At 47.5% G+C, this 26,440-nt stretch overlaps 1 protein-coding gene across 2 annotated transcripts in view; it reads right to left on the reverse strand.

Annotated features, from left to right (window-relative positions):
• The window catches only part of PRDM10 (PR/SET domain 10), a 1,138,198-nt gene that overhangs the window by 195,444 nt on the left and 916,314 nt on the right, over positions 1–26,440 (reverse strand). For both annotated transcript variants that reach the window (XM_086956905.1, XM_086956904.1), the window contains exon 21: positions 8,028–8,184. In XM_086956905.1, the coding sequence (XP_086813031.1) occupies positions 8,028–8,184 (157 nt within the window). The remainder of the gene's footprint in view (positions 1–8,027; positions 8,185–26,440) is intronic.

Raw genomic sequence — 26,440 nt, forward strand, 5'->3', positions numbered from 1 at the left:
ATCGTTTTGCCAGCCAAGTGGCAGCGTTCCCTTCTCACTTCCTTCGTTTTAGGATGTGGTACACCAGAAGCAATTAAGCAAGCTGATAAGTTGAGAGAGGAAGGGTTATGCTACAGTAAATGGGAATAATACAAATCTATGAATAGCATAATTACCATCTTCATTTTAGCCAATCCTTACCAGTTCAGCAATAGTGAAGTTGAGACTCTTATGCTCAAATTTACGTTCAAACAAATTTAGTAGTCTAAAAAAAAGGCCCTAATTTCTTTCATCTTACCATCTTAGTTTTCAGTTGGGCATCCTGTCTAACCTGCTTCTCATTTCATTACCAAGATAAATGTATCCTACGGCTTGTAGGCAACAGAGTGGCCCTCATGTCAGATAACATCTTGCTTTAGCCTCATGATGTCAGAGCACCAGTTTGTATTTGTATTTGGATTTATAGAGCGCCTTATCACCCTGGGGTCTCTAAGCGCTTGTCAGAGGGTGCACACAGTCCCAGTTGGAGGGCCAGTTAGGCACTGCCCCATGCCTCCTGAAACAACACAGTTTTCAGCTTTTTTCCTAAAGGGTAATAGGCTTGTTTCTTTACGCAAGCTCTCTGGTAGATTATTCCAAGCTATGGGGAATGTGTAGGAGATTGCGCGCCCTCCTAGAGAGGATAGTTTGAACCGTGGGCAGACCAGCAGCGCGGCATCTGCCGAACGTAAATTCCTGCTGGGGACGTACGGAACTAGACGTTCTCTGATGTATTTTGGGGCTTGCCCGTACAAGGCTTTATGCGTGATGCACAGGCCCTTGAACTTAGCCCGCTGTCTTACCGGCAGCCAATGGAGCTTGTGAAGGAGAGGAGTGGCATGAGTGCTTCTTGGTTTGTTAAAAATTAGTCTGGCAGCGTCGAACATGACTGTTTGTAGTCTGGCCAGCAGTTGTTGAGAGATACCGGCATACAAGACGTTGCCGTAGTCCAGCCGTGCCAGAATCAGAGCTGACACCGCTCTTCTGAGCGTGTCCACCGTCAGAATAGGGGAGAGCTTACGCAGTTGTCTCATTAGGCCCACACAGGTGCCCACTGCGGCTGAGACATGGGCTGACATAGTGAGTTTGGCATCTATGTACAGGCCTAGGCTTTTTACTGCCTCTGCTGGTACAGTTGGCCAAATGTCCTTGTGGAAGCTGACCACACAGTAGGATGAGATATCAGAAGTCATGCAGTAGGTTACTATCTGTATTCATGACTGCAAGGCAAGTAGGAGGGGAATGGTAAAGGACTCTGAACCACTCAAAGCACTGGGGCCTTTTTGAAAGTAGAACTGAGATACAAAAACAGAGATTATCCTTAACAACAATCCATCTTGAGAATTAGAGTCCAACATACAGTGTGCAGGAGAAGAGGTTACATGAGCTTCCTTCCGTGAGAATATAACACTATCGTTTCTAAAGTGAGATGGTGCATTTCAGCCTCAAAGGAAGCAATTTCCTCAAATAGAACATTGCTAGCACCAGGGTACGTTCATTTAGCTCTTAGTTGAATAATTGTTCCAGGACAGCTAAACAGGGGTTCAACCTTATTTATTGAATCTACGTTATTCCAATTACGCTTATTGTTCTGCTTTTGCCTTTACAGTTAACTGCAGTTTCTGTCTTATTATTCACCTACTCATCTGTGTTTGGTTGGACATGGCTGCCAATTCCTCGAATGTAATTTTTCCGCCAATGTTTCTTTCCCAACCACGTTTCCCGCCTATAATTTGGGAAGATTGGATTTAAATGTTACACAATTACATTGTAGCCTTAGATTCTGATTTGTTACCTTTCCCTTAAATTGTAAAGCGCTCTGATATTCTTCGGGATCAAGTTTGCTCTATATAAAACTTTATAAATAAAAAATAATAATAATAAAATTCTATTTATGTGTTGCTGCGTGTTCATGTGATTAGTTAGCAGTCTTGTATTGAAACAGACTAGATACCTGATTTTTCACCTCATCGGTGTAAGAATATTTTTAATAAATAGTATATTGCTCAGAACGCAACCAAATTTGTTTCTAAAAACATATTTAAATAAAAACATTGCAGGAAACTTTGTTATAAAAACTGATATAATACCCGTTTTACATCATATGATTTAACATGAACTATGTCCTAAGGAACAAGTTACTTACCTTCGGTAACAATATATCTGTAAGAAACATTAGTTAGTGTTAGATTCCTTACCTTAGAATATCCCCAGGCGTCAGTCTGGATCCGGAAACTTTTGCGTAGCAGTACCCTTGCGCGTCGGTAGGCGTCGTCTGCAGGCGTCTCCTGCGGCTCCGCGTCCGTCGTCGGCGTCGTGCGCCGTGATGACGTCGCTGGAGTATATAGACGCCGCCTCCGCGGGCTGACGTCAGTTCTTTGTACACAGCTTTTCCGCGCCAGAAGACGCAGAGCCATGAGAGAACCAACACTGGTGCCATTTGAAACTAGGGCCCTGAAAGGGATGTCCTTAACCCTAGGTATCAGTTCGCAGAACGGGGAGGATGGGTGGGTTCGGTAAGGAATCTAACACTAACTAATGTTTCTTACAGATATATCGTTACCGAAGGTAAGTAACTTGTTCATCTGAAAGAAACACGTTAGTGTTAGATTCCTTACCTTAGAATAGATACCCCAGCAATACCAACCCCGGTGGTGGGTCTGCGAACCAATACATTCCTACACCAGAAAGTCCTGGAGGACAGAACGGCCAAAGAAGCCATCCCTCCGGACTTGACTGTCCAGGCAGTAGTGCCTCGCAAAGGTGTGCAGCGAGGCCCACATAGCCGCTTGGCAAATGTCCTGCAAGGGGACTCCCCGGCCCAGGGCAGTAGTAGCCGCCGTGGCCCGAGTGGAATGGGCCCTCAGCCCAACAGGAGGCTCCTTCCGAGCCAAAGAGTAGCACGCTTTGATGCAGAGAACGACCCACCGCGAGATGGTCCGTTTATGTACCGCCCGTCCCTTCTTCGCACCCACGTAGCCAACAAACAGTTGGTCATCCACCCGGAACTGGCGTGTGCGATCCATGTAAAATGAAAGCGCACGTTTTGGGTCCAGACGATGGAGCCGCTCTTCATCCTTTGAAGGATGCGGAGGCGGGAAGAAGGAAGGGAGGGTGATGGACTGCCCGATATGGAAAGCAGAAACTACTTTGGGCAGGAAAGAAGGTCTAGTCCTCAGAACCACCTTGTCAGGATGGATGGACAAGAAAGGAGGTTTGACAGAAAGAGCCTGGAGCTCACTCACCCTCCTGGCAGAGGTGATGGCAACCAGGAAAGCCGTCTTTAAAGTCAGGAGACGGAGAGGGCAAGAATGAAGGGGCTCAAAGGGAGCACACATTAAAAAGGTTAGAACCAGGTTCAAGTCCCACTGAGGCATCACAAACGGAACAGGAGGATACATGTGTGTGATGCCCTTCAAGAATCTCGTTACAATTGGGGACTTGAACAAAGAAGGCTGATCAGGAAGCCTAAGAAAGGCTGAAAGGGCAGAAAGGTAGCCCTTGATAGTGCCCAGAGCAGAGCCCTGCTGGCCAAGAGAGAGAAGGAACAGAAGAACCTCGGAGAGAGGGGCAGAAAGAGGATCCACAGCCTTTGCTGTGCACCATGCCACAAACTTGTTCCACCGACAGGCGTATACCGATTTCGTGGAGGGACGCCTGGCTGCCAGAATTACATTACAGACTTCAGGAGGCAAGTCAAATGGCCTCAACTGCCGCCGCTCAATCTCCAAGCATGGAGGTGGAGACTGGACAGGTTCGGGTGGAGGACCGTCCCCTGTTGCTGCGACAGAAGGTCCTCCTGAAGAGGCAGGCGGATCGGGGGACCGACTGACATGCTGAGTAGCTCGGGATACCAGTACCTTCGAGCCCAGTCCGGAGCCACAAGGATAACTTGGGCCCGGTCGCGCCTGATCTTCTTCAGCACTCTGGGCAGAAGTGGTATAGGCGGAAAGGCGTATAACAGACCGCAACTCCACTCGCGCCGAAAGGCGTCGCCGTGCGAGTGCCGTCTTGGAAACTCCAACGCGCAGAACTGATGACATTGCGCGTTCTCTTCTGTGGCGAATAGATCTAACCAAGGCTCTCCCCATTTCCGAAAGAGGCCTTGCGCCACGTCCGAGTTCAGACGCCATTCGTGATCCATCGAGCACCGACGGCTGAGTTCGTCCGCCCTGGCGTTCAGAGAACCTGCCAGGTGTTGAACCGTCAGAGTCACGCCCTGACGTTCCAGCCACTGCCAGAGGCGCAGAGCCTCCTGGCAAAGGGTCCACGACCCCACCCCGCCTTGTTTGTTGCAGTACCACATGGCGGTGGTGTTGTCCGTGAACACCTGCACTACACTCCCGTTAACAAAGGGGAGGAATGCCTTCAGTGCTAGACGAATCGCCCGTAGCTCCAACAGGTTGATATGGAGCCGGGACTCCGCCGGAGACCAGATGCTTCTGATCTCCGCCTCTCCCAAGTGGCCTCCCCAGCCCTGGAGGGACGCGTCCGTCACGACAACGTGCTCCGGTTGGGGAAGGGAGAGGGACTTGCCCCTGACCCAATCGCGGTCCGTAAGCCACCACTGCAGTTGTCTCGCAGTGCCCTCCGAGATCAAGACGTGGTCGGACAAGTTGCCCTGATGCTGGGCCCACTGAAACTTCAGGTCCCACTGCAGAGCCCGCATCCGCCACCGGGCGTGATGCACCAGAAGGATGCAGGAAGCCATCAGCCCCAGCAGCCGCAGCGTCAACCTGACCGAAACCCGGGATAGCGGCTGAAAGATGGGAATCAACGCCTGAATATCCCGGATCCGCCGTTCCGGAGGATAAACCCGAAACTGCGCCGAGTCCAGAACCGCTCCGATGAAAAGGAGCTTTTGAGAGGGACACAGGTGTGATTTCGGCACATTGATGGAGAACCCCAGGTCGTGCAAGAGGTCTGCCGTCATCTGGAGGTGGTGGACGACTGTCTGGGGCGAGCCCGCCTTCAACAACCAGTCGTCTAGGTAGGGGAAGACTGAAACCCCTAACCTGCGCAGATGGGCTGCGACCACCGCCAACACCTTTGTGAACACCCGTGGGGCGCTGGTAAGGCCGAAGGGGAGCACGATAAACTGAAAGTGCTCCTGGCCTACCGTGAACCGCAGGTAACGCCGGTGGGCCGGCAGGACGGGGATGTGAAAATACGCATCCTGCAAGTCCAACGCTACCATCCAGTCTTGCGGGTCTAGAGCAGCCAAGACCTGAGCCAATGTCAACATCTTGAACTTCTCCTTCCGGAGGAAGCCGTTGACGTTCCTTAGATCCAAGATAGGACGTAGGCCCCCTTTGTCCTTCTTGGGTACCAGAAAGTAGTGGGAATAGCAACCACGTCCTACTTCTGGCCCAGGAACGCGCTCAATGGCCCCCTTGGCCAAGAGGGCCGTAACTTCCTCCTGCAGAAGTTGCAAGTGGTCCCCCGACACACGGTGGTTCTGCGGTGGCATGGCTGGAGGAGAGGTCTCGAAGGGGAGGGAGTAGCCCCTTCGGACGATTTGCAGCACCCACCTGTCCGATGTGATCGTGCGCCAGCGGGCGTGGTGATGGCGAACCCTGCCACCCACTGGCGTCACGTGGGCCTGAAAGCACGGACTAGGAGGATTTTGAGGCAGATGCTGCGGGGGGAGATGTGGCCTGACCCCGCCGTTGACCCCGACCGCCTCCACGGCGGTTTCCACGGCCGCCACCGCGTTGAAGTGATTGCTGCGGTGCGTGGCTGGCAGCACGTGTGGGGGCGCCCCTTCCGTGGCCACGAAAGGAGCGAAACGAACCCGTTTGCTGGCGCTGGGTCGAGAGACCCAAGGACTTTGCCGTGACCCTTGAGTCCTTGAAGCGTTCCAGCGCGTGGTCCGCCTTGTCACCAAACAGATGACAGCCATCGAACGGCATGTCCATCAAAGTGTTCTGGACATCTGCCGAGAAGTTGGCGGATCTCAACCAGGCGTGGCGACGAATCGCCACCGTCGTGGACATCGCTCTGCCTAGCGAGTCGGTCGTATCAAGACCACATCGAATAGAATATCTAGCTGCATCTCGGCCCTCAGCTACAGCTTTGCCGAGTTTTGCCCGCACCTCCATGGGGCATTCTGGCAGCAGCTCCGCGACCGTATCCCACACAGAGTGGGTGTAGCGGCCCAAGAGGCAAGCGGTGTTGCAAGACCGCAGTCCTAAACTCAGGGACGAGAAGACCTTCTTGCCATATTGGTCATACCTCTTGGATTCCCGATCGGGCGGGGCCGACAGGAATGCGGACTGGGAGGTAGAGGCCTGGATCACCAGGCTCTCAGGGGTGGGGTGGGTGGACAGGAACTTTGGGTCGTCCGGACAAGGACGGTGGCGTCTGGCCACGTTCCGATCAACAGGCGCACCTGAAGAGGGCCTGGACCACGTGCCCAACAGAACGTCTGATAAGGCTTCGTTAAACGGCAGCAGAGGCTCCTGTGGGCATGACCGCGGTTTGAAGACCTCAGTGAGGATGTTAGGCCTCACGGCCGCGACGGGGAGCTCAAGGTTTAAGGCCTTGGCAGCCCTCATCAACACCACTGAATAGGCAGCTCCCTCCTCCGATGCCACGGAAGGAGGAGAGACAAAACCAGGGTTAGGAGAGTCATCTAAACCACTGGCGTCCCCCAAATCACCTGTCCAGTCCATGTCATACTGACACTCACGTGACAGAGGGTCCTCAGACCCCTCCCAGCCCTCACCGTACTCTACATCATCACCATAGTCGGCGTCAACCATGTAGACCGGCTCCACGGGGTCGACAGGCCCCATCGGCGTCGAGCCCGGCGTCGAGCGACGCCGGTCCGACTCCGCGTCCGGATTCGGTGAGGGTATGGGGACGGCGCCGCCCGGAGCCGGCGCCGGAGCCCCAGTGCCGCCCGAAGCCGGCACCGAGGAACCGAGGAACCGGGGTCGGCGCCGGTGTCGGAGCATCCGACGGCGTCGAGGTAGGGTCAGCTGGACCGCTAGGGCCCCCGGACGGGTTCACTGGGCCCGTAGGCGCCGTGGAACCCGCCGGAGGAGATAGGGCCCTCATGGCCACGAGGAACGCCTCTATCTCCTCAGGCGTCGCACCTTGCCCAGGGACTTGAGGGTATGGGGCAGGCCGCGCCGGCGACTCTCGCGGAGCCGCGGGGTTGGGGTCACCCGAACCCCCGGCCGCATCGCGCGAGCGTCGGGGGGAGTCGGGGGTACGATGACGATGCCCCGACTTCTTGTGTTTCTTACCTGATGAACTCGACGAGTGATGTCGACTTCCGGAGCGCCCGGCGCGGCTCCGCGACCGCTCCCTCGAACGCTCCCTGGACCTCCGGCCGGACCGCGACCGCTCTCGACGCGGGGCCGACACCCGGAGCTCGAGTAGCTTGCGGGACCGCTCCCGCCTAGCCTTGTTAGTCAGAGCCCGGCAATCGACGCAGGAGTCGACGTCGTGGTCGGGGCCCAGGCACCGGAGACAGAGTCGGTGATGGTCCGTGACCGACATCGTGCGGTCACAACCGTCACAGTTTTTGAAACCGGGCATCCTACCAGGCACAAAAGATAGATATAAGTTGAAATAACTTGGTCAAAAGACCGGGTACCGCTCTTCAGATCTGCGTCCACTGGCGCGGAAAAAAGAAGAACTGACGTCAGCGCGCGGAGGCGGCGTCTATATACTCCAGCGACGTCATCACGGCGCACGACGCCGACGACGGACGCGGAGCCGCAGGAGACGCCTGCAGACGACGCCTACCGACGCGCAAGGGTACTGCTACGCAAAAGTTTCCGGATCCAGACTGACGCCTGGGGATATTCTAAGGTAAGGAATCTAACACTAACGTGTTTCTTTCAGATTAATAATGCATGTATATTAAGTATACTAACCTAAAATTAAGAACAGGTTTGAAATACTGTTCACCCTTAAGAATGCCTATCTTTGTTTCAATCAAAAATCATCAACCCACCAATCCCCCAGCAGAAAAGAAACATGTGTTGTCTACTTACAGTAGCCACGGAATGAGTTCCAGGAATTGGACAGGTATGCATGCTGCACAGAGGTCTGCTGCAATCCTTGACTTTCTGATGTGGGTGTGTGAATTTGAGAGGGACTTAGGTCTTGCTCTGCATCCTGTGATGACGGACTTAATGGCTCGCCAACTGCCTGCATGAATGAGAAAAGTTAAAGGTGTAGAAGCTTACAAACACAGCATCCTCGCAAGCAATATTATCTCAGCAGACTTGCATGCTTTTAATACTTCCTGCTACCATGCTTTGAATCTTCAATTATTTTACGTTTACTTATTTCTCACTTAAACCAAAGCTTAAGGTAACTCATTGGTTCCAGTAGTTTCTTATATTGACATGCTTGAAAGAGAATAAAAAGCAGTAGTTAACTGGACGAAGAGATTAGAGAAGAAACTTCAAATAAAGATCTTCTTGAGAACTGGTTGTTCTTTATACGTACAGACTCTGACATTAACGTCCAATAAGCACTGCTTTGGAAAGCAAATAGTAAATTGCTTCTTTAAAAACTGGTTGCAGTAGTGCATTAGCGGCATGTACATATGTAGCATCCTCTGTTATAGGATAGTGAACTCAAACCCAAATAAGCACCCTACTCGATTTCATGTAATGGTAATTAAAGCATTCCCTTTACTGTGCCTTGATTGAAAAGCACTTTACCCATGGCCATGTTTCTATGCAGGACAAAGATCCAATCGTTAACCTGGAGAAAAGGTTACTTACCTTCCTTAACAATCTTTGTTGTGGATTTTCTATCTAAAGACCGTTTTCTTACCTTGCAAATCATCCCAGACACCAAAATGGATCTGGAAACTTTATAATAGCTCCTCAGTACTGACAGGCGGTACCGCAACACAGCTACAATTCCTCTTTTGGGTGCGACATCACAAAGCTATAAAATATACCATCCTTTGTGCTGACATCAGTTCCCATCTTTTTCCCATGGTCTAAGAGGTAGAGACAAAACTGACAAGGAGATCTGAATGTAAACAATGTACCAAAAATAAAATAACATGGAACCGTCTTATGAAAATCTGCATGACCACTCATCAAAACAGGGTGGCATGTGGAAGGGAGATGAGGAATCTCTGGTAAACGTAGTATCCATCAGAAAGATTATGTTTGAAAGTAAGTCACTTTTCTTCTAATGGATAATTTTACTCAAGTTTCCTGGCCTGGTAAATCACTATCCAAGTGGCACTCCATGGACATGAATCTCAGGGAAGCATCATACCAAAACTTGTTAAAGCATAAACTAGGTAAAATGGCTATCCCTGTTGGTTTCAGCAAACCATACCTTATGCAGCTTAACTATTTGGACAGCACACCACACCACAAATTGTGACCAGTAAATGGAATAAAAACATTTTGTGGAGGAACAGTGAGCATTGAGAAGGGCATCGACAACCTCAGAGAATAGATCGACAGTCCTGCCCAATTACCATGTATAAAGGTGAAGGCTGGGAAGATTAGGGTGAAGTACCTTAAATCCCACAGATGAAAGAGATACTCCCTGAGCAGAAAAAGTGGGCTAACACTGAGACGGTAGAAGCTCATTGTTTGAAATCTTTCTTGCCCAGTCCAATGGAGACAGTATCACCTCCACTCAGTCTTGCTGCATCATCCTCAGTACACCAATCTGGGGACAAGGTGGAAATGCAAAATGCAAATCAAAGTCCCATTTCATATGAAACGCATCCAAGAGGGCCCCAAGGAAGGGAAAATGCATCACTATAAAAAGTGGGCACTGAGCATTCTCCCACGAGGGAATAAGTTGGAGTAAGGCACACGCCAGAGGGTGAAGTTTGCCAGAACTACCTCCATATGGTGACACCACTCATGATCTGCAAGATGACACCTAATCAAATCACCACCCTTCACATTTAGAGTGCATGCCAGATGACTCGTGGACAACGACATCATAAGTAGTTGCCAGCACCACATACAACTTCGGTGCTTTCAGGCACATAGGACGAGTTCCCACACTGCCCTATTTGTTTCTGTGCTATGTAGCAGAGTAATGACCTAGATCCCACGGCATAGACTGAGGGCAGAAATGCCTTAAGGGTCAACTAGATCATTCGCAGCTCAGGCAGATTGATGTGGCACATCTGCCAGGCAGGAGTGCAAAGAGGTAAAGACTCAAATGGGATTAAAAAAAACCCTTCCGGCAAGGGAAGAAGCACTGGACACACAGTGTGGACCGTTACCATAGGCGGTGATGAAGAGAAAGGATTTGCGCCAGTAAGGCCGTCTAGCTCCAGCCACCACTGCAGGTCCTTAGACACTTCTAAAGAATCCAAAATCTTGTCTGAAAAAATGCCCTAGTACTGGTCCCACTGGAAACGGAAGCACCTGCAAGTAGGAACGACCATGTGGGGCAATCAGAAAGCTGCATGAAGAGGAGCCAGTTGGTAGCAGATCTTTCCCTTCTTTGATCTGACAATCCCCAGGAAAAGTTGGTTGTCCACCTGGAACTCTTTTTTGCGGTCAAGTTAGAACGATAACACTCTTTTGGGGTCCAGACAGAGAAGTCGTTCCACTTCTTTATAGGGATTTGGCAGAACGTAAAAATTAGGCAGAGGGATGGATTGGCCTACGTGAAAGGGAGTAACCACTTTCGGTAAAAAGAAGCGCTCATATGAAGCACCAGTTTGTTTGGGTAGATGTTCAAGTACAGAGACTTGGATGACAAAGCCTGAAGCTTGCTGACCCTCCAGGCAGATGTGACAGCCATAAGAAAGGCCGTCTTGATGGCAAGGAGCATGGGAGGACAATTGTGCAAAGGCTCAAAAGGAGCACACATAAGGAAAGGAAGGACAAGACTGAGGTCCCACTGAGGCATAATGAAGGAGTAGATGGGATCAAATGTTGCAAACCTTTCAAACATCTATTTATAAGAGGGGATTTGAAGAGGGATAGCTGGTCAGGCAACTGCAGAAAATCTGAAATGGCAAAAAGAAAGCCCCTGAAAGATCAATCTGTCTTTCTTTACACCATGCCACAAACTTTTCCCAAAGGCAGGTGTTTACTGTCCTGGTGGAGGGCTGTCTGGCGCCAAGATAAAGTTGCAGACTTCAGGAGGAAGGTCGAAAGTTGTCAACTGTTACTACTCAATCTCCATGCAAGAAGGCGAAGATTGGACAGGCTTGGGTGGAGGTCCCTCCCTTCTGCTGAGAAATTAGATCCTCCCAAAGGGGCAGCCAAGAACCGGAGGACCGATGGCCATGCTCAAAGGCTTGGGATACCAGACTCTCCGTGCCCAGTCTGGAGCCACAAGAATTACTTGGGCCTGGTCGTTCCTGATCTTCTTGAGAACTCTGGGCAGAAGTAGTAAATATGGAAAGGCGTACAAGAGGCCTGAGCTCCACTCAAGATGAAAAGCGTCTCCGAGCAAGAGTCGCCTTGGAAACTCAACTGAACTGCTGACATTGCACTTACTCGTCAGTGGTGGACAGATCTAACCAAGGCTTTCCCCACTGCTGAAAGAGACCTTGCACCACCTCCAAGTGGAGATGCCATTCATGGTCCGCTAGGAATTTTCAGAGGACTCTGTCTGCCCTGGCATTCAGAGAGCTTGCAAGGTGTTAAACTACCAGGGATATACCCTGCCGTTCTAGCCATGTCCAGAGATGCAGGGCTTCTTGACAAAGGGTCCATGACCCCACCCAGCTCTGTTTGTTGCAGTACCACATGGCGGTGGTTTTGTCAGTGAAGACGTGTACTACCTTTCCCTTGATGGAGGGGTGAAAAGTTTCAATGCCACCCGGATTGCCAGGAGCACCAACAGGTTGATATGGAATCCAAATTCTGCTGGACACCAGAGGTCTCTGATCTCCATCTCTCCCAGATCGCCGCTCCATCCCAGGAGCGATGTATCTGTCACTACTGTCAGATTTGATTGGGGAAGGGAGAGGGGTCAGCCGCTGACCCAATCGCAGGTCATTACCACCACTGCAGTTTGTTTGCAGTGCCCTCTGAGATCTAGGCCATGTCTGAGAGATTTCACGATGCTACGCCCACTGGAACTTAAGCTCTCACTGCAGAGCCCACCTATGCCAGCAGGCATGTGTCGCAAGCAGGATGCAGGAGGCCATGAGGCTCAGCAGCCTCAGAGTCAGTCTCATCTAAATCCAGGATAGAGGCTGAAACATCAATATCATAGCCTGAATATCCACAAATTAACATTCAGTAAAATAGGCCCGAAACAGGACCATGTCCATAACAGCTTCGATGAAAGGGAGTTTCTGAGAGGGAGTCAGGTATGACTTCAGAACATTGATAGTGACCCCAGAGATTTCAGGAGGTCTGCGGTAGTTTGGAGGTGGAAAATGACAGCCTGGAGCAAGCCCGCCATCAACAGCCAGCTATTGAAATAGGGAAAGACTGGCACCCCTGATCTCTGCAGATGAGCTGCAACCACCGCCATCATCTTTGTGAACACCCGAGGGGAGATGGTAAGGCGAAAATAGAGCACAGCAACTGAAAGTGCTTGTGGCCCACCATGAACAGCAGGTAACACCTGTGGGAAGGCAGGACGGGAATATGGAAATATACATCCTGCAAGTCGAATACTATCATCCAGTCTCTCAGGTCTAATTCTTGAAGATGAAATTGAGATGGCGCAGGTCTAGGATAGGACAAAGGCTTCCATCCTTCTTATGCGCCAGAAAGTAGTGGGATTAGCCAATACGACCTACTTCTGGCGTGAGCACCCTCTCTATGGCTCCCTTGACCAAGAGAGCCATAGCTGCCTGGCAGAAAAGGGATAGGTGGTCCTCTATCTTCCTATTGTGAGCAGGTGGCATGGATGGAGGGGTTGTCACGAAGGGGAGGGAATAGCCCCTTTGAACAATCTGCAAAACCCACCAGACTGTTATAGACCGCCAGTGGGGCAGGTGATGATCGATTCTGCCCCCACTGGGCGCCCATGACGGTAAGAGGGAAGTCTACAAGGGCTTTGAGGCTGCCGGGGAAGTGGTGGACTGGCCCAACCACAAGGTGCCAGACCCATGGGGTCTGTGGGTACTGCGTCCTCGCCCATGCATAGGTGGAGAAGCTTGTGTGCCGCTGTAGCTAGGAGGGTTAAGACGTGGCTGGAAAGGCATTCCCTAGCCGCAAAAGGTGAGTTAAGGGTGATGAGGAGCCAAGGAAAAGCCCCAGGACCTGGCCATAGCCCAGCTGCGCAACCGTATCCCACAGAGAGTGGTAATAGCAGCCCAAAAGGCATGTAGTGGTCATGGACTGCAGTGTCAGGCTGGTGGAAGAAAACATCTTCTTATCTAAGTTGTTCAGCCACTTGTATTCCTGATCTGATGGTGCGGGTGGGAATGCACCGGGATTTACATGGAAATTGGAGGCTTGGACAACTAAGCTCTCCAGGGTAGGGTGTTGTGTGAGGAAGTTGGGGCGTGGTGCTGGGCAACTGTCCTATTCACAAGAGCCCCTGTATTAGGCTTGGTCCAAGTCCAAGGAGGACATCAGTAAGAGCTTCATAAACTTCTAGTTGAAGCTCTTTTGTCAAGACATTCGTCTTGACTGCCATCGAAGGCAAGCTAAGACAACGCTATGAAGAGCTGATCGATGCCACCTATCAGCATGCAGGAGTACTGCTAGTAAGAAATTTCCAGATCAAGTCCGACGCCTGGAGATAATTCTAAGGTAAGGAATCTACTAGAAGTCTCTATCAGAAAATCTTTTTCAAGTAAAGTGCCACCATCCTAATCTCGATTCCAACACCAGCACGAGTAATAGAGAGCATCCTTAACTTCTTCTTGTGGTTCAAAATGTCAGAGAAGGAATAGGGCGGTTGCTGCTGAGAATGACTCCCCAAGGCAACATCCTGGGCTCTGAAGCTACAAAAAATGCTGTAGCTGCTGAACAGGCTGAAAGTGATTTTGCACATAAAAGGACTGGGCTCAAGAAAATCAATGAAAATTGCTGATATTGTTGGTAAAACGGATGCCCCCGGGAAGCCAAACCCAGATATCAGCGAAAAGTTATACGTCTTCAACTGAAATATCCGTAAGATGTTCCTGGATGCCACCAAAAAAAACAGTAGTACACATTCAGGCTGGTGATGGAGATTCTCATGGCTTTGGCCTGAGATTCAGCCATATCCAGCCCAGAGAACAATACATTTTTTAACTGCGTCCTGGCCATTTTTCACCAGCCATGGAAAGGCGTCTGCATATGATTCAGGAAGCAACTCATTGCCAACAAAGCCATCTTTAATGCCTGCAGGAGATGTGTGACCAAAAGCACACGGTGTTGGAGGAATTCAAAGACAGACTATCAAAACAAGAAACTTCTTCTTCATAGTATCAATGTGCTTAAACTCTTGATCTCAATAATTGGATAGGAAAACAGTGGGGCTCTGTAGAGAAGTTATGACCTTCACCTCTTAACTGGCAGGCAAGGGGTAGGCAGGGAGGATCATAGTTCCCAGATGCTAGTGATGACACCCTATATCACCCAGCCATCTGGGTGTTTACAGGTGGAGTGGAGAAGGGTTTGTCCCAAGCTTCAAGCACCTAGTCCAGGATGGCCTCACTAAATGAAAGCAGAGGCTCTTAGGTAGAAGAGGCAATCAGTAGAATCTGTAAACAAGTCAACCTCTGACCAAGGAGGGGCCAGGGTTGCATGTGAATCTATGAAAGATACCAATGCTGAACTTCTGGAGATCAGGTAAGTAATGTATTTCTTCTCCAGCATTAGATCGTTCATAGATACATATGCTTAAATCAGAATAGCAAGCAGTACATAGAATGCTTACTAAAGCAGGAAGCAGGCTCACTTTTACTAAAACAGTTTGCAGAGAACTGCTTGACCCACTGACAAGCTGACTGCTATCTGAACATCCAAGCAGTAAGTGCTTGGTGAAAGTATGGCTGTACAGCAAATGCCTTTCAATGGCACTCTAGCATTGAGTTCGGCTGTCATGGCCATTCTTCTTGTGAAATGCACCTGCATTTTTCATTGAAGGATGTCTTTAGCTTTTGTGTGACAAATGGTAATGCAAGTCTGGAAACCAACAAGCAAATTGCCTGTTTGGACAATATATGACCTTTCTCCAGGTAATCACCAGAAACAAATACTTCACCAGGAGTATGAAAGTCTTTAGTTTTGTTCATGTAGACTCTGATGCATCTGATGACGTCCAGCGAATGCAAAGATGTTTACGCAAACATGGATGGACTGGGGAAAAAAGGAATTAAGAATGACAGGTTAATTGGACTAAAGACTGATGCGACTTTTGACATGAATCGGGCTGGTGTGCAAAATGACTCAGTCCGTTGTAAAACCAAGGTATCACTTTTTATGTTGAAAACATGCTAATTAGCTAGCTCTCCTTGCTGAAGTCAGAGACAGCAAAAGTGCAGTCTTTTATGAGATATATTTTATAAGAGTCTATGAACTGTTTTGAAGGGCTAGAGCAATAATTGACTTTAGTACAGTGTTTAGGTCCCCAGGCATGGGAGAATGCCTCAAAGGAGGAAAATTCCTAAAATGTCCCTTAATGAATTGGTTGATTATTTCATGGAAGAATAATCATGATGATAATCCTTTGGTTCTGCAAAATCTAGAGAATACAGCCAATGCAGCCCACCTGATTGATGAATATCTTAGACCATTATCAGCTAGATGAAGTAACACAGCAACACCCAATGGGGCTGTATCAATATTGGCTTTGCACCACATACAGAAGCATTTCTGCTTAGCTCGCTAAGTATTTGTTTTAGCAGGTGCGTGTGCCTAAACCAGCATCTCTCTATAATCCACCCGAATGTCCAGATTACTGAACTCAAGGTGATCAGGAACTAAGTTGTCGGGTTCAGTGACTTCAGGTTATGTTTGGTATTTTAGTGTTTTGCCTGGAGAGGACCAGAGGATGGTATCAGGGGGCATGAAGACAGCCTCAGTAGGTTGCTGTACCAGAATTGGAGAGGCCATGCTGGGGCAATAAGAATCGGGGATCAGTAATCCACTGTGGCCTGCCTCAGCACCCAAAATGTGAGGTGAAATGGTGGAAAGACATAACTGAAGAAGTTCGAACATGTCATCAAAAAGGCATTACCCTTGGATCCCAGGTACCAGAATCTGCTGGCACAGTACTGGAAGTTTGTGTTATGTAGGGAGATAAACAGGTCTTAAGTTGAATGGCCCCATTCCCAAAAGAAATACTGCAGTTTATCTTAGAGGACCTCCCACTCGTGGTAGACTGAAAGGGCTGCGAATAACTGCACCTATTTGACTGTTGTGGTCTCCTGGCAGATGTTCCACAGCAATATCCACTTTGTTCACTACTGGCAAACTGCAAAACATTTGAGCATCTTCCGACAGAAAATAAGACATTGTGACTCCCTGCTTTGTGATGTAATACATCCAGGTTGAGTTTTCTGTCTTGATCAAACCAACTTGGCCTGCTAGTCTTGGCAGGAATGCTTGCAGACCTTGTCTGATGGCTCACAGTTCCAATATGTTTAACTGCAATGCCTTCTCTATTTAGAACCAGAGACCTCTTATGTATAGTTCTTGCATTTAAGGCACCCATTCTTCGATTAATGCAACCATTGTCATCATTAGCCTGTCCATAATTAACTGGAACCAAAGGCCTACTTTGAGGTTTGTTGGGAATCTTTATCACATCAAAACTTGTTTGAGCCTTCTGGATAGGTCAACTGTATCGTTCCAAGATCCTGTCTCCTGTTTCTTTTGGTTATCTAGCTCTTGCTGTTTGCCCTCATACACAGATTATTGAAGGGTAGAACTTACTGTACTTTCCTGCTGCCGTGTAGTTTCCACTTTACAGTAGGAACTGCACGTTTGTTGGGTAACAAACTTTAAGATGGTGCCAGAGTGATTCCATGCACCCCCTCAGGATATTCTGTCCTATAGGCCAGCTAGCTCACAGTGCCACCATCAGCATCCCTAAACCTAGACAGTCACCTAATGGTTTTGGCAACCACAGAACATGATAACCTTGATCCCTCCCAGGAATCATGGTAACAGATCTAGAATCCCTTCACTCAGTCACGCTTGCTCTCTTTCTCTCAGAGAAATACCCAAGGCGCCTTTTTCAATATATATTGAACCATCGTGATTCTTGTACAGAATATCTATGCTACAATGATCAATAAGCAGAAGCAGATAAGAGTAATTAGCAATATAATGACAGTGAAGAGAAAGGAACAGCTCCACCATCTTGCTAAACAATGTATATATGCGAGCATATAAAACAGTATATACATATATATCCATATCATACTCCTACTATGTGTTCAATAACCTAAGTGTTCAGGGTGTGTATGCCTTCTGCCAAGAATCCCCTATTGGATGATCCACTCCCATTTCCAAAAGTGAAAGAATGTAGGTCAATCAATCAATCAGGGGGTTTATAAAGCTCGCTACTCACCCGTCTGAGTCTCAAGGTGCTGGGGGGGAGGGGGAGGGGGAGGCAGCTACTGCTCAGTCCAAGAGCAAGGTCTTGAGGCCCTTCCTGAAGGCGTGCAGGTTCGGGGAGAGTCTGATGTTGACTGGGAGCTCGTTCCATGTCTTGGCTGCGATGTAGGAGAAGGCCCTACATCCTGTCTGCTTCTGCAGATGCCGGGGGTATCTGCGTATCTACCAGGGCGAGGTCGGCGGATCGGAGGTTCCTTTTGGGTGCGTAGAAGCAGACTCTCTCGTTGAGGTAATTGGGTCCGATATTGTGGAGGTACTTGTAGGTGTGGGTGAGGAGCTTGAAAGTTATTCTCTTCTCGATGGGGAGCCAGTGTAGGTCTCGAAGGTGTTGAGTCACGTGTTCGTGCCGTGGGGACCAGAGGATGAGTCTGGGTGCGGCATTCTGGATAGTGTGGAGCTTGTGTAGAAGGGTCCTGTTGAAGCCGGCGTAGAGGGCATTTCCGTAGTCCAGTCTGCTAGTTATGAGTGCGTGGGTGACGGTTTTCCTGTGCTCGGGGGATATCCATTTGAAGGTCTTTCGGAGGATGCGGAGGCAGGTGAAACTGGTGGAGGCGACTGCGTTGATCTGGCGGGTCATGGTGAGGGAGGAGTCGAGGATGATGCTGAGGTTCCAGGCATGGTCTATCAAGGTGGGAGGGCTCCCGAGGGCGGAGGGCCACCAGGTGTCGTCCCAGGCGGAGGTCGAGTGTCCCAGAATGAGGACCTCTGTTTTTTCTGAGTTGAGGTCACCGTCTTGGTCACAAGTTGGACATCCCTCCTTGCAGAAGAATTAGCAAGCAGTTAGGCTGAGGTTTCAGCCTCTAGTGACCTCGCAATGACAGCAAGTGCTCCTCTGCCTAAAGCCTGGAAATGCTTGTTTATTTATAACAAAAAGCATCCTTGCAGCATGCCAAGACCGTTAGTCAGGCCGCCATTGTTTATGTTATATAAATAGCTGTGTCGCCGCATGGATGAACAACAACCACATTTACACAATATATGTCCAGACCTTGTACAGAATGCTCAAGGTGTTGTGATAAAGTTCTTACTGAGTGGAATTTGTAAGCAATGCAGTTTCAGAGAAACGAATCCTTCATTGTAACGTATTCAAATTAGTGTTAAAAGTCATTGTGTGAAAGAGAAGGCACCTTGGGAAACATGTACATGTTTAAAATGGCAGCGTTTCTCCCTGGGCCTAACTAAAACAAATGGTACTGCTCGTATCATTGCCTTCTATTGTGTGAAATGCTTTCTGAAGTTGAGTGTCCAGGGCAGCTCCTAGAAATTGGATACCAGTAAACTTGGTGTATGGGCAACTTCTGGATGTTTAGTGGAAAAGGTTGATTTAAGGGTCTGTGGCAGCAGGAGTCTTTTCCTCAGATGTAGCCTTGACGAGCCAGGCCTGTAATTAAAGATACACCTGCTTGTGTAGGAAAGCAGCCACTGGTGCTAGGCATTTTGTGAAAATCCATTTAGCTGAATTCTGTCTGAAAGTAAGCTCCTTGAATTGTAGTGCTGTCCTATTGAGAAATTGTCTGTGGTTCGGGTGTATTGTGACTTGGAAGTATGAGTCTTGAAGATTTACAGAGGGAATGAGGGAAGGTACTCCCCTCCCTGAGGCATCAGATGGAAAACAAATTCTTGCTGGTTAACCCTAAAGAATGACTTCTTTAGGAACTTGTTTAGCTCTCAAGGTACCAGTACTGGTTTCTAGTCCACGTTTTTTTCTTGAGCTGAAAAAATCTGGAACTTTTTTTAGGATTTCACTTTCTAAATCAGCTCTTATAAGTGCAGGTGGTGCTCCTTCCAGGATGGATGGTTAAGAGGCTTTTTGGTGAACTCCAGGGAGTATTCAGTTTGCACGGTTTGGAGCACCCAGCAATCTGTAGTTCTCTTTCTCAAGCAGGAGTAAAAATGAAACTTCTTCCCCCTACTGGATGTATTTCAGTTTGCAGAAGGGGGCAAGGTGGCAAATTCAGGCTTGGTTTTGATGATGCTGGGAGTATAACTCAGCAGCACTCTTTCTCTTTTGTGATGACTTGTGGCTATGGTGTTCGCTCCTGAGGAAAGAGTAACCTTTATTGTATCCAGCCTATAATATGGTCGCTCTTGATGCTAGCAGAAGCCTGCTCTGTAGGTCTGGGAGCATTTGCAGCCACAAGAAGAAGCTCATGGAAAGTGCATATGTTTCAAGGCTCCCAGTGAACATTTTGTTTTAGTATTCATTTTTATATACAACACATTATCATACATTTTTACACAGAAGCAGTAGCAGCTGGCAGGGAATGAAAGTGGAGGGGAAGGGGGGCCATTACACACACAGAAAAAAACCGTACGTACATTCTTGCAGAGTCCGCAAGAAACGACAAAGGTCTCCTTTGTCGTGTCATCCCTCGTCTCTCCGGAACCAGGAAGCTCCCAAGCTCCCTCCCCTGACCAATCACAATGCTGCAATGCAGTGTTGTGAATGGTCTGAGCGCCGTAGCTCGGAGCTCAGACAGGGAGGCTTTGCATGTTTTTCACCAGGTTGTGTAATGCAGCCTGGTGAGGGATATGTAAAGTGCACATGACCGCTTGGGGCGGCCGGAGAGGGCTGCCAAGCAGTCATGAGTACTTAGGAGTGTGCAGCAACTCCTCCTCCTCCCGGACGTCACAGGAGCCCAGCCCACCCAACCTGTCTAAAAATAAATAAATGATAATAACAGAAATAACTTGTTATTATAATTTAATTGTTTAACACTGCTTTGTGAGCGGTGAGGTGATGCACTTCCGCCCTAGCGGAGGAGCCGCCACTGCACGAAAGCGCTGTACATCACCAGTCATGTCCAGGATCTTAGCTTGACATTCGGGATGAAAATACGTACAAATCGTACTTGGAACACGCAGTACGTGATGTCCGTACGGATCGAAGCAGCATTTTCTGACCCATTAAGTACGATTCGTCTCGTCAACACTCCGTACCACTCTTTTTCTACGGGTGCTCAAAACGTCCGGAAAAGCAGATTTCGACTCGAACCGCATACAAAACTGACCCCCCCCGGGTACACCAGTACACCACATGACTGCAGGGGTACGGTGCGTACACACCCCATGATTGCAGGGGTACGGTGCCTACACACGCAATGCATTATTGAGGTGCGGTGCGTACACACCCCATGATTGCAGGGGTACGGTGCGCATGTGATTGTGTGGCTCTCCGTACGAATCGCTCATACGCGACGTTTTCCGTATGAATCGCGATCTCATTCCCCGGTCCGGATCATACTTGTCGGGTCGTACAGCATGTTTACAATTCGTATGGTTCACTGTGAGGGTCCGTGTTGTACGGATTTTCCCTTGCTTTACGTATGGTTCGCAACGATTCAGCCGTATATTTTTCAAACGAATCGTACTACGCGATTCGGATGGAATTGTACGAGTCGTACGGAAAGGGCTACAGATTCGATCGTACGGATTGGTTTACCGAATCGGACCAATAATATATACTTCCTTAATAATAACTTATAAAAATAATTTTAATAACTTAAATAAAAATTATTAAAAATGTAAAACAAAATTTAAAAAAAGTAAGTAAATGTTGGATAGCCTAGGGGTAAAAATGACTATTCCCACTCCAGAAAGTGCAACAGTAGGGAAAGTCTTGGAAGCGTAGGGGTAAAAATTGCTATTCCAACTCCAGAGAGTGCAACAGTAGGGAAAGTGTTGGATAGCGTAGGGGTAAAAATGACTATTCCCACTCCAGAAAGTGCAACAGTAGGGAAAGTCTTGGATAGCGTAGGGGTAAAAATTACTATTCCAACTCCAGAGAGTGCAACAGTAGGGAAAGTGTTGGATGGCTTAGGGGTAAAAATGACTATTCTCACGCCAGAGAGTGCAACAGTAGGGAAAGTGTTGAACAGCGTAGGGGTAAATATTACTGTTCCCACTCCAGAGAGTGCAACAGTAGGGAAAGTGTTGGATAGTGTAGGGGTAAAAATGACTATTCCAACTCCAGAGAGTGCAACAGAAGGGAAAGTGTTGGATAGCGTACGGGTAAAAATTACTATTCCAAATCCAGAGAGTGCAACAGGAGGGAAAGTGTTGGATAGCGTAGAAGTTAAAAACTAACATACTTATAAATTAATTAATATTTTAACATATTAAACAAATTAATTATTAAATAAATATACACTATTTACAAATACCAATACATAATTATTAAAATCATGATTAGCAATAAATAATTAAGTAAAAATAAATTAATATTAAATACCAATTAATAATTAATTACCAATTAATAATTAATTAACAATAATATAATTAACAAAACAATTAATAAAAATAAATTACTTAATTACATTTAAATTACTTCACACCCTATACCCCGATAAACCCATAACCCGCTACAGAACATAATTATCAATTAATCAATTAATTAAAATGTATTACCAAGTAATAAAAATTAATTACCAATTAATTAAAATTAATTTATAATTCCTAAAATTGATAATTAATTTACTATAATTAAATTACATCCCACCCTATTCCCCTATAAACCCATAACCCGCTACAGAACATAATTATCAATTTATCAATTAATTAAAATGAATTACCAATTAATAAAAATTAATTACCAATTAATTAAAATTAATTTATAATTCCTAAAAATTTATAATTAATTTAGTATAATTAAATTACTTCCCACCCTATTCCCCTATAAACCCATAACCCGCTACGGTACTAAAATACATTTACTTAAATTAGATAAATAAAAATAAAATACATATTAAATACATAATAACATACATAAAAATCATATAAAAATCGATATTAGTAACATCGATATTACTAACATCGATATTAACAAAATCGATATTACTTACCTTCGAAATTCTGTCCCATCAAAATTAAAAGTATCAATATAACTTACCTTCTATATTATGTCCCTTCGATATTTAAATATCGACATTATTGTATGTCGATATTTAAAAATCGATATTTTGTCTGCCTAGCCTTTCATAGATGTTGGTGCCATAGTGCTCAATCTATGGCCAGATTACCAATGCGCCCCCAATCTCTATCTGCAGGGGGTGAGGCCAGAATTATGTGTTTTTGTTGCTCCTGACCTGCTGCCACAATAATAGAATCCAGTTTGGGATTTCAAGTTTGGCGTGCCAGTGCAGAATCCAGTGCTTTGTATTTTTTTCTTGAGATACGGTCCACTGCTTGCACTGTAGCTGCCATTTGCATGAGTTTGAGAGACCTTCCATCCAGATAAAAAAGTATGCAGATTAATTTAGTGGTCCTTCTGGGCTCTTCTTTAAAATTATATGGTAAGCACTGCCACTCCATGAATGACATTGAAAGGTCATACGTTTTGGCAGCTCGCTCTAGTAAGGCATGGGAACAGGCAATGTTGTCTGGCAGAGTCTAGTTGTCGAGGCATTGTATTACCCTCTTTAGGCAAAATGTAGTCATTTCTTACTCATCTTGGTGTTCACATTATCCTCCTTCTAGGACTTTGCCCTCCTTCTTAGCCAAGTCCTTGATTCCCCATTTACCTAGAAGTTGGTGGGAGGATGTGGAGCTGGGTTTGGCACTGGGCAATGGTGAAGGTGGTGGATCAGGCAGCTGCACGTGTGGCTGCGGTGGAGAAGACAGAAGCAGTGACAGTGGACATGGTAGGGGTGATGGCATGGGTTGCCCTTGCGGAAGACCAGTGGAGGATAGAGCTGATTTCGCGGAAGGATCAGCTTTTAGAAAGTCTCTATTTTTTATGTATTGTTAACAAGAAGCAGTTTCTCCATAGAGGAGTAAATGCACTGACCACATCTGGGAGCCATTAAATCCCACATACACATTATTTATGCCATGTCCATTCCTGTTCTCCCTTATGGGGTAGGGTCAACACACAGCTGTCTCTCCCAGCAGAGAGTAGGTGTACTATACTCCTAGGCGTGGGTTACTGGCGAAAAGCTGGGGCTGTATAACTGAAACATGTCGGGGGGACTGGTATTTGCTTCTAGCCAGCCCAACATGCGTAGTTCAGGCTTCCCCAGTCATCGCTGTCAGAGAGCTGGGGAAGCAGAGACACAGCCTCATGGGTCTCAGATGGAGCACTATGTTCGGCTGCCCCAGCCAATCCTTGCCCTTCTCTTATGCTGTTTACTATTATAAACGAAACGGCACAGGAGATGAGTTTGCATCGGCTGAGATGCGTGGTGCTTAATCACTGCATGCCCGGCATGCTCAGGTCTTCGGTACAACCAGACAACGCGGAGCTGGTAGATTTTAAAGAGCCGGCCCGTGGTAGAGCAAAGATGATGATCGACTGCTGCAGAGGTAACATGACTATTTTGGTATCAGCAAGCCCTTTGTTGTTCAAGAGGTTGCGGACAAACGGGCGAAGGAACTCTCGGACTGGTTATGTGATGTTGCGAACAAGGTAGCTCCCATATGAGAAGTCAAGCCAAGGAGGAAAGTGCCTTTGGCCCCCTACTTCACAGACAGACTGAGGCATCTCAGGCAGGCCTGCCATTGCCAGGAACATGCCTGGAGAAAAAGTGCAGGAAAAGTCTGCTTACACGACAATTATCAGAAATTATAAGGTAGCTATTAAAGAGGAAAAATCTAAATACGGCACTAATAAAATTGAGGCAACAAATGCCTCTAAGGAACTCTTCAAAATTATTCAGCAGCTATCTACTCACTTGGCCTCCCCTGAAAATCGTGGGCTCACAGGAGCTATGTAATCAGCTAGCTGAGCTCTTTCAGTCAAAAATTGCTAACATTTATAAAGAGCTTGAAGCGTCAATACCAGTAGCTGAAAGTTTGTTGCTCTTAAGTGGACAGCTGCAGTCAGAACCTCCAACATCTTCAGAATTGATGGAAGCAACCATAAATAGGCTTGTGGAACTGCACCTTCTTAACACTAAGTTGGGCTCTCCCCTTGAAAACACTGCATAGGTGGCCAGCTTGGTAGTGCACCCTCTCTCATCCATGATGAATAAAGGAATTTCCTCCAGGAGCTACCCTTAGTTGTGGAAGGAAGCAGTAGTGAAGCCACTTCCGAAGAGGCCCAACCATGACAAACTTAAAAACTTCTGACCTATCTTTCTTCTCCCTGTTCCAGCCAAGATTTCGGAAAAACTCCTCAATAGCGACCTGATGGCCTATGCGGAAGAGTAGAGTTGGTTGGACATGTCATAGCATGGGTTCCGGAAAAATCATGGAACAGAAACGTCACTGGTGTCCGATAGCAGCCTAGTGGAGGCAGGACAGGGCACGGGATTGATCTTGTTGGATCTGTCTGCAGCCTTTAACACCATCTCTCCATCCCTGGTGGTTGAACGCTTAAAGCAATTAGTTATCACAGATAGGGCCTTGAAACTAATGTCTTCCTTCCTCACGGATAGATCCCAAAGGGTGACGGAGAACCAATTTCTATCGGATCCATTTTCCCTGCCATGAGGGGTGCCGCAGGGCTCATCTCTGAGCCCAACGCTTTTCAACCAGTACATCTCCCCATTTGTCTAGATTGTAGGCTTCTTTGAGCTACAAGCTGTCTCTTTTGCCGAGAACACCAAGATTATTGTGTTGATTATGAAAGATACAGAAGCTACCGCAGCTAACTTTAACCTTTGTAGAACAGCAGAGGTAGGGTGGATGGGAAAAAACTACCAGAACCTCAACTGGGAGAAGACTGAGGTGCAGCTCTTTGGAACCCAATCTTCCCTCTAGAACAACAACTGGTGGCCTGAGACAATAGGTTCATTACCTATGCCAACAGAAAAGGCTAAGAATGTATGGCTGATTCTGGGCTGCAAGCTCTGTTTAGATTGGCAGGACAACCACATAGCGTTAACTTTTTTGTGGCTTATCGGAATGTTGAGGAAGATCTTTCTTTTTATCCCTTTAGCACAGAAACAAGTGGCCCTGGCGTTAGTCATGTAAAAAATCGACTATTGCAATGCATTTTATTTAGAAACCAGTGACAGAACCCAAACCAAACTGCAGGTAGTACACAATACGTTGCCCAGGCTTACTCTGGATATCCCAAAATGGAAGTTGGCAGCCAAGGGATTACATCATCTGCCCTGGCTCCAAATAAAACAAGCATTGAAAATGCATTAGGTCTCGCCTTTGATTAAGTTAAACCCATTTGCTAATGGTATTGTATAGCAAAGCAAATGGCTTTAACTAAGTCAATGGCGAGATCCATAGCATTTTTAATGCTTGTTTTTAAAGTGCTAAGACACTGCCAGCGTTGACCCAATTACAGGGCTTTTTTTTTACTTTAAGCCATGCTGAACAGCAGCATGAACAATACTAACTCACAAGTTACTTACCTTCGGTAACGATATATCTGTAAGAAACAGTAGTTAGTGCTAGATTCCTTACAATATCCCCAGGTATCAGTACCCCTGCGCGTCGGTAGTCGTCGTCTGCTGCTCCGCGTCTGTCGTTGGCGCCGGGATGACGTCGTCGGAGTACTTAGATGCCGCTCGCTGACGTCAGTTCTTATACACAGCTTTACCGCGCCAGGAATGCAGAGCCATAATAAAAACCGACACTGGTGCCATGAAACAAAGGCCCTCAAAGGGAAGAACCGTAACCCTAGATATCGGTTTGCAAAACGGGGAGGACCAGTGGGGCGGTAAGGAATCACTAAATACTGTTTCTTACAGATATATCGTTACCGAAGGTAAATAACTTGTGCATCTGAAAGAAACAGGTTAGTGTTAGATTCCTTACCTTAGAATAGATATCCCAGCAATACCAACCCCGGTGGTGGGTCTGCCAACCAATGATCACACCAGAAAGTCCTGGAGAACAGAACGGTCAAAAAAGCCATCTCTCCGGACTTGGCTGTCCAGGCAGTAGTGTCTAGAGAACGTGTGCAGCGAGGCCCGCGTAGCTGCCTGACAGATGTCCTGCAAGGGGATTCCCCGACCCAGGGTAGTAGTAGCCACCCT

This window comes from Lissotriton vulgaris, chromosome 2_1 (assembly GCF_964263255.1).
Source record: "Lissotriton vulgaris chromosome 2_1, aLisVul1.2, whole genome shotgun sequence".
Lineage (NCBI taxonomy): Eukaryota > Metazoa > Chordata > Amphibia > Caudata > Salamandridae > Lissotriton > Lissotriton vulgaris.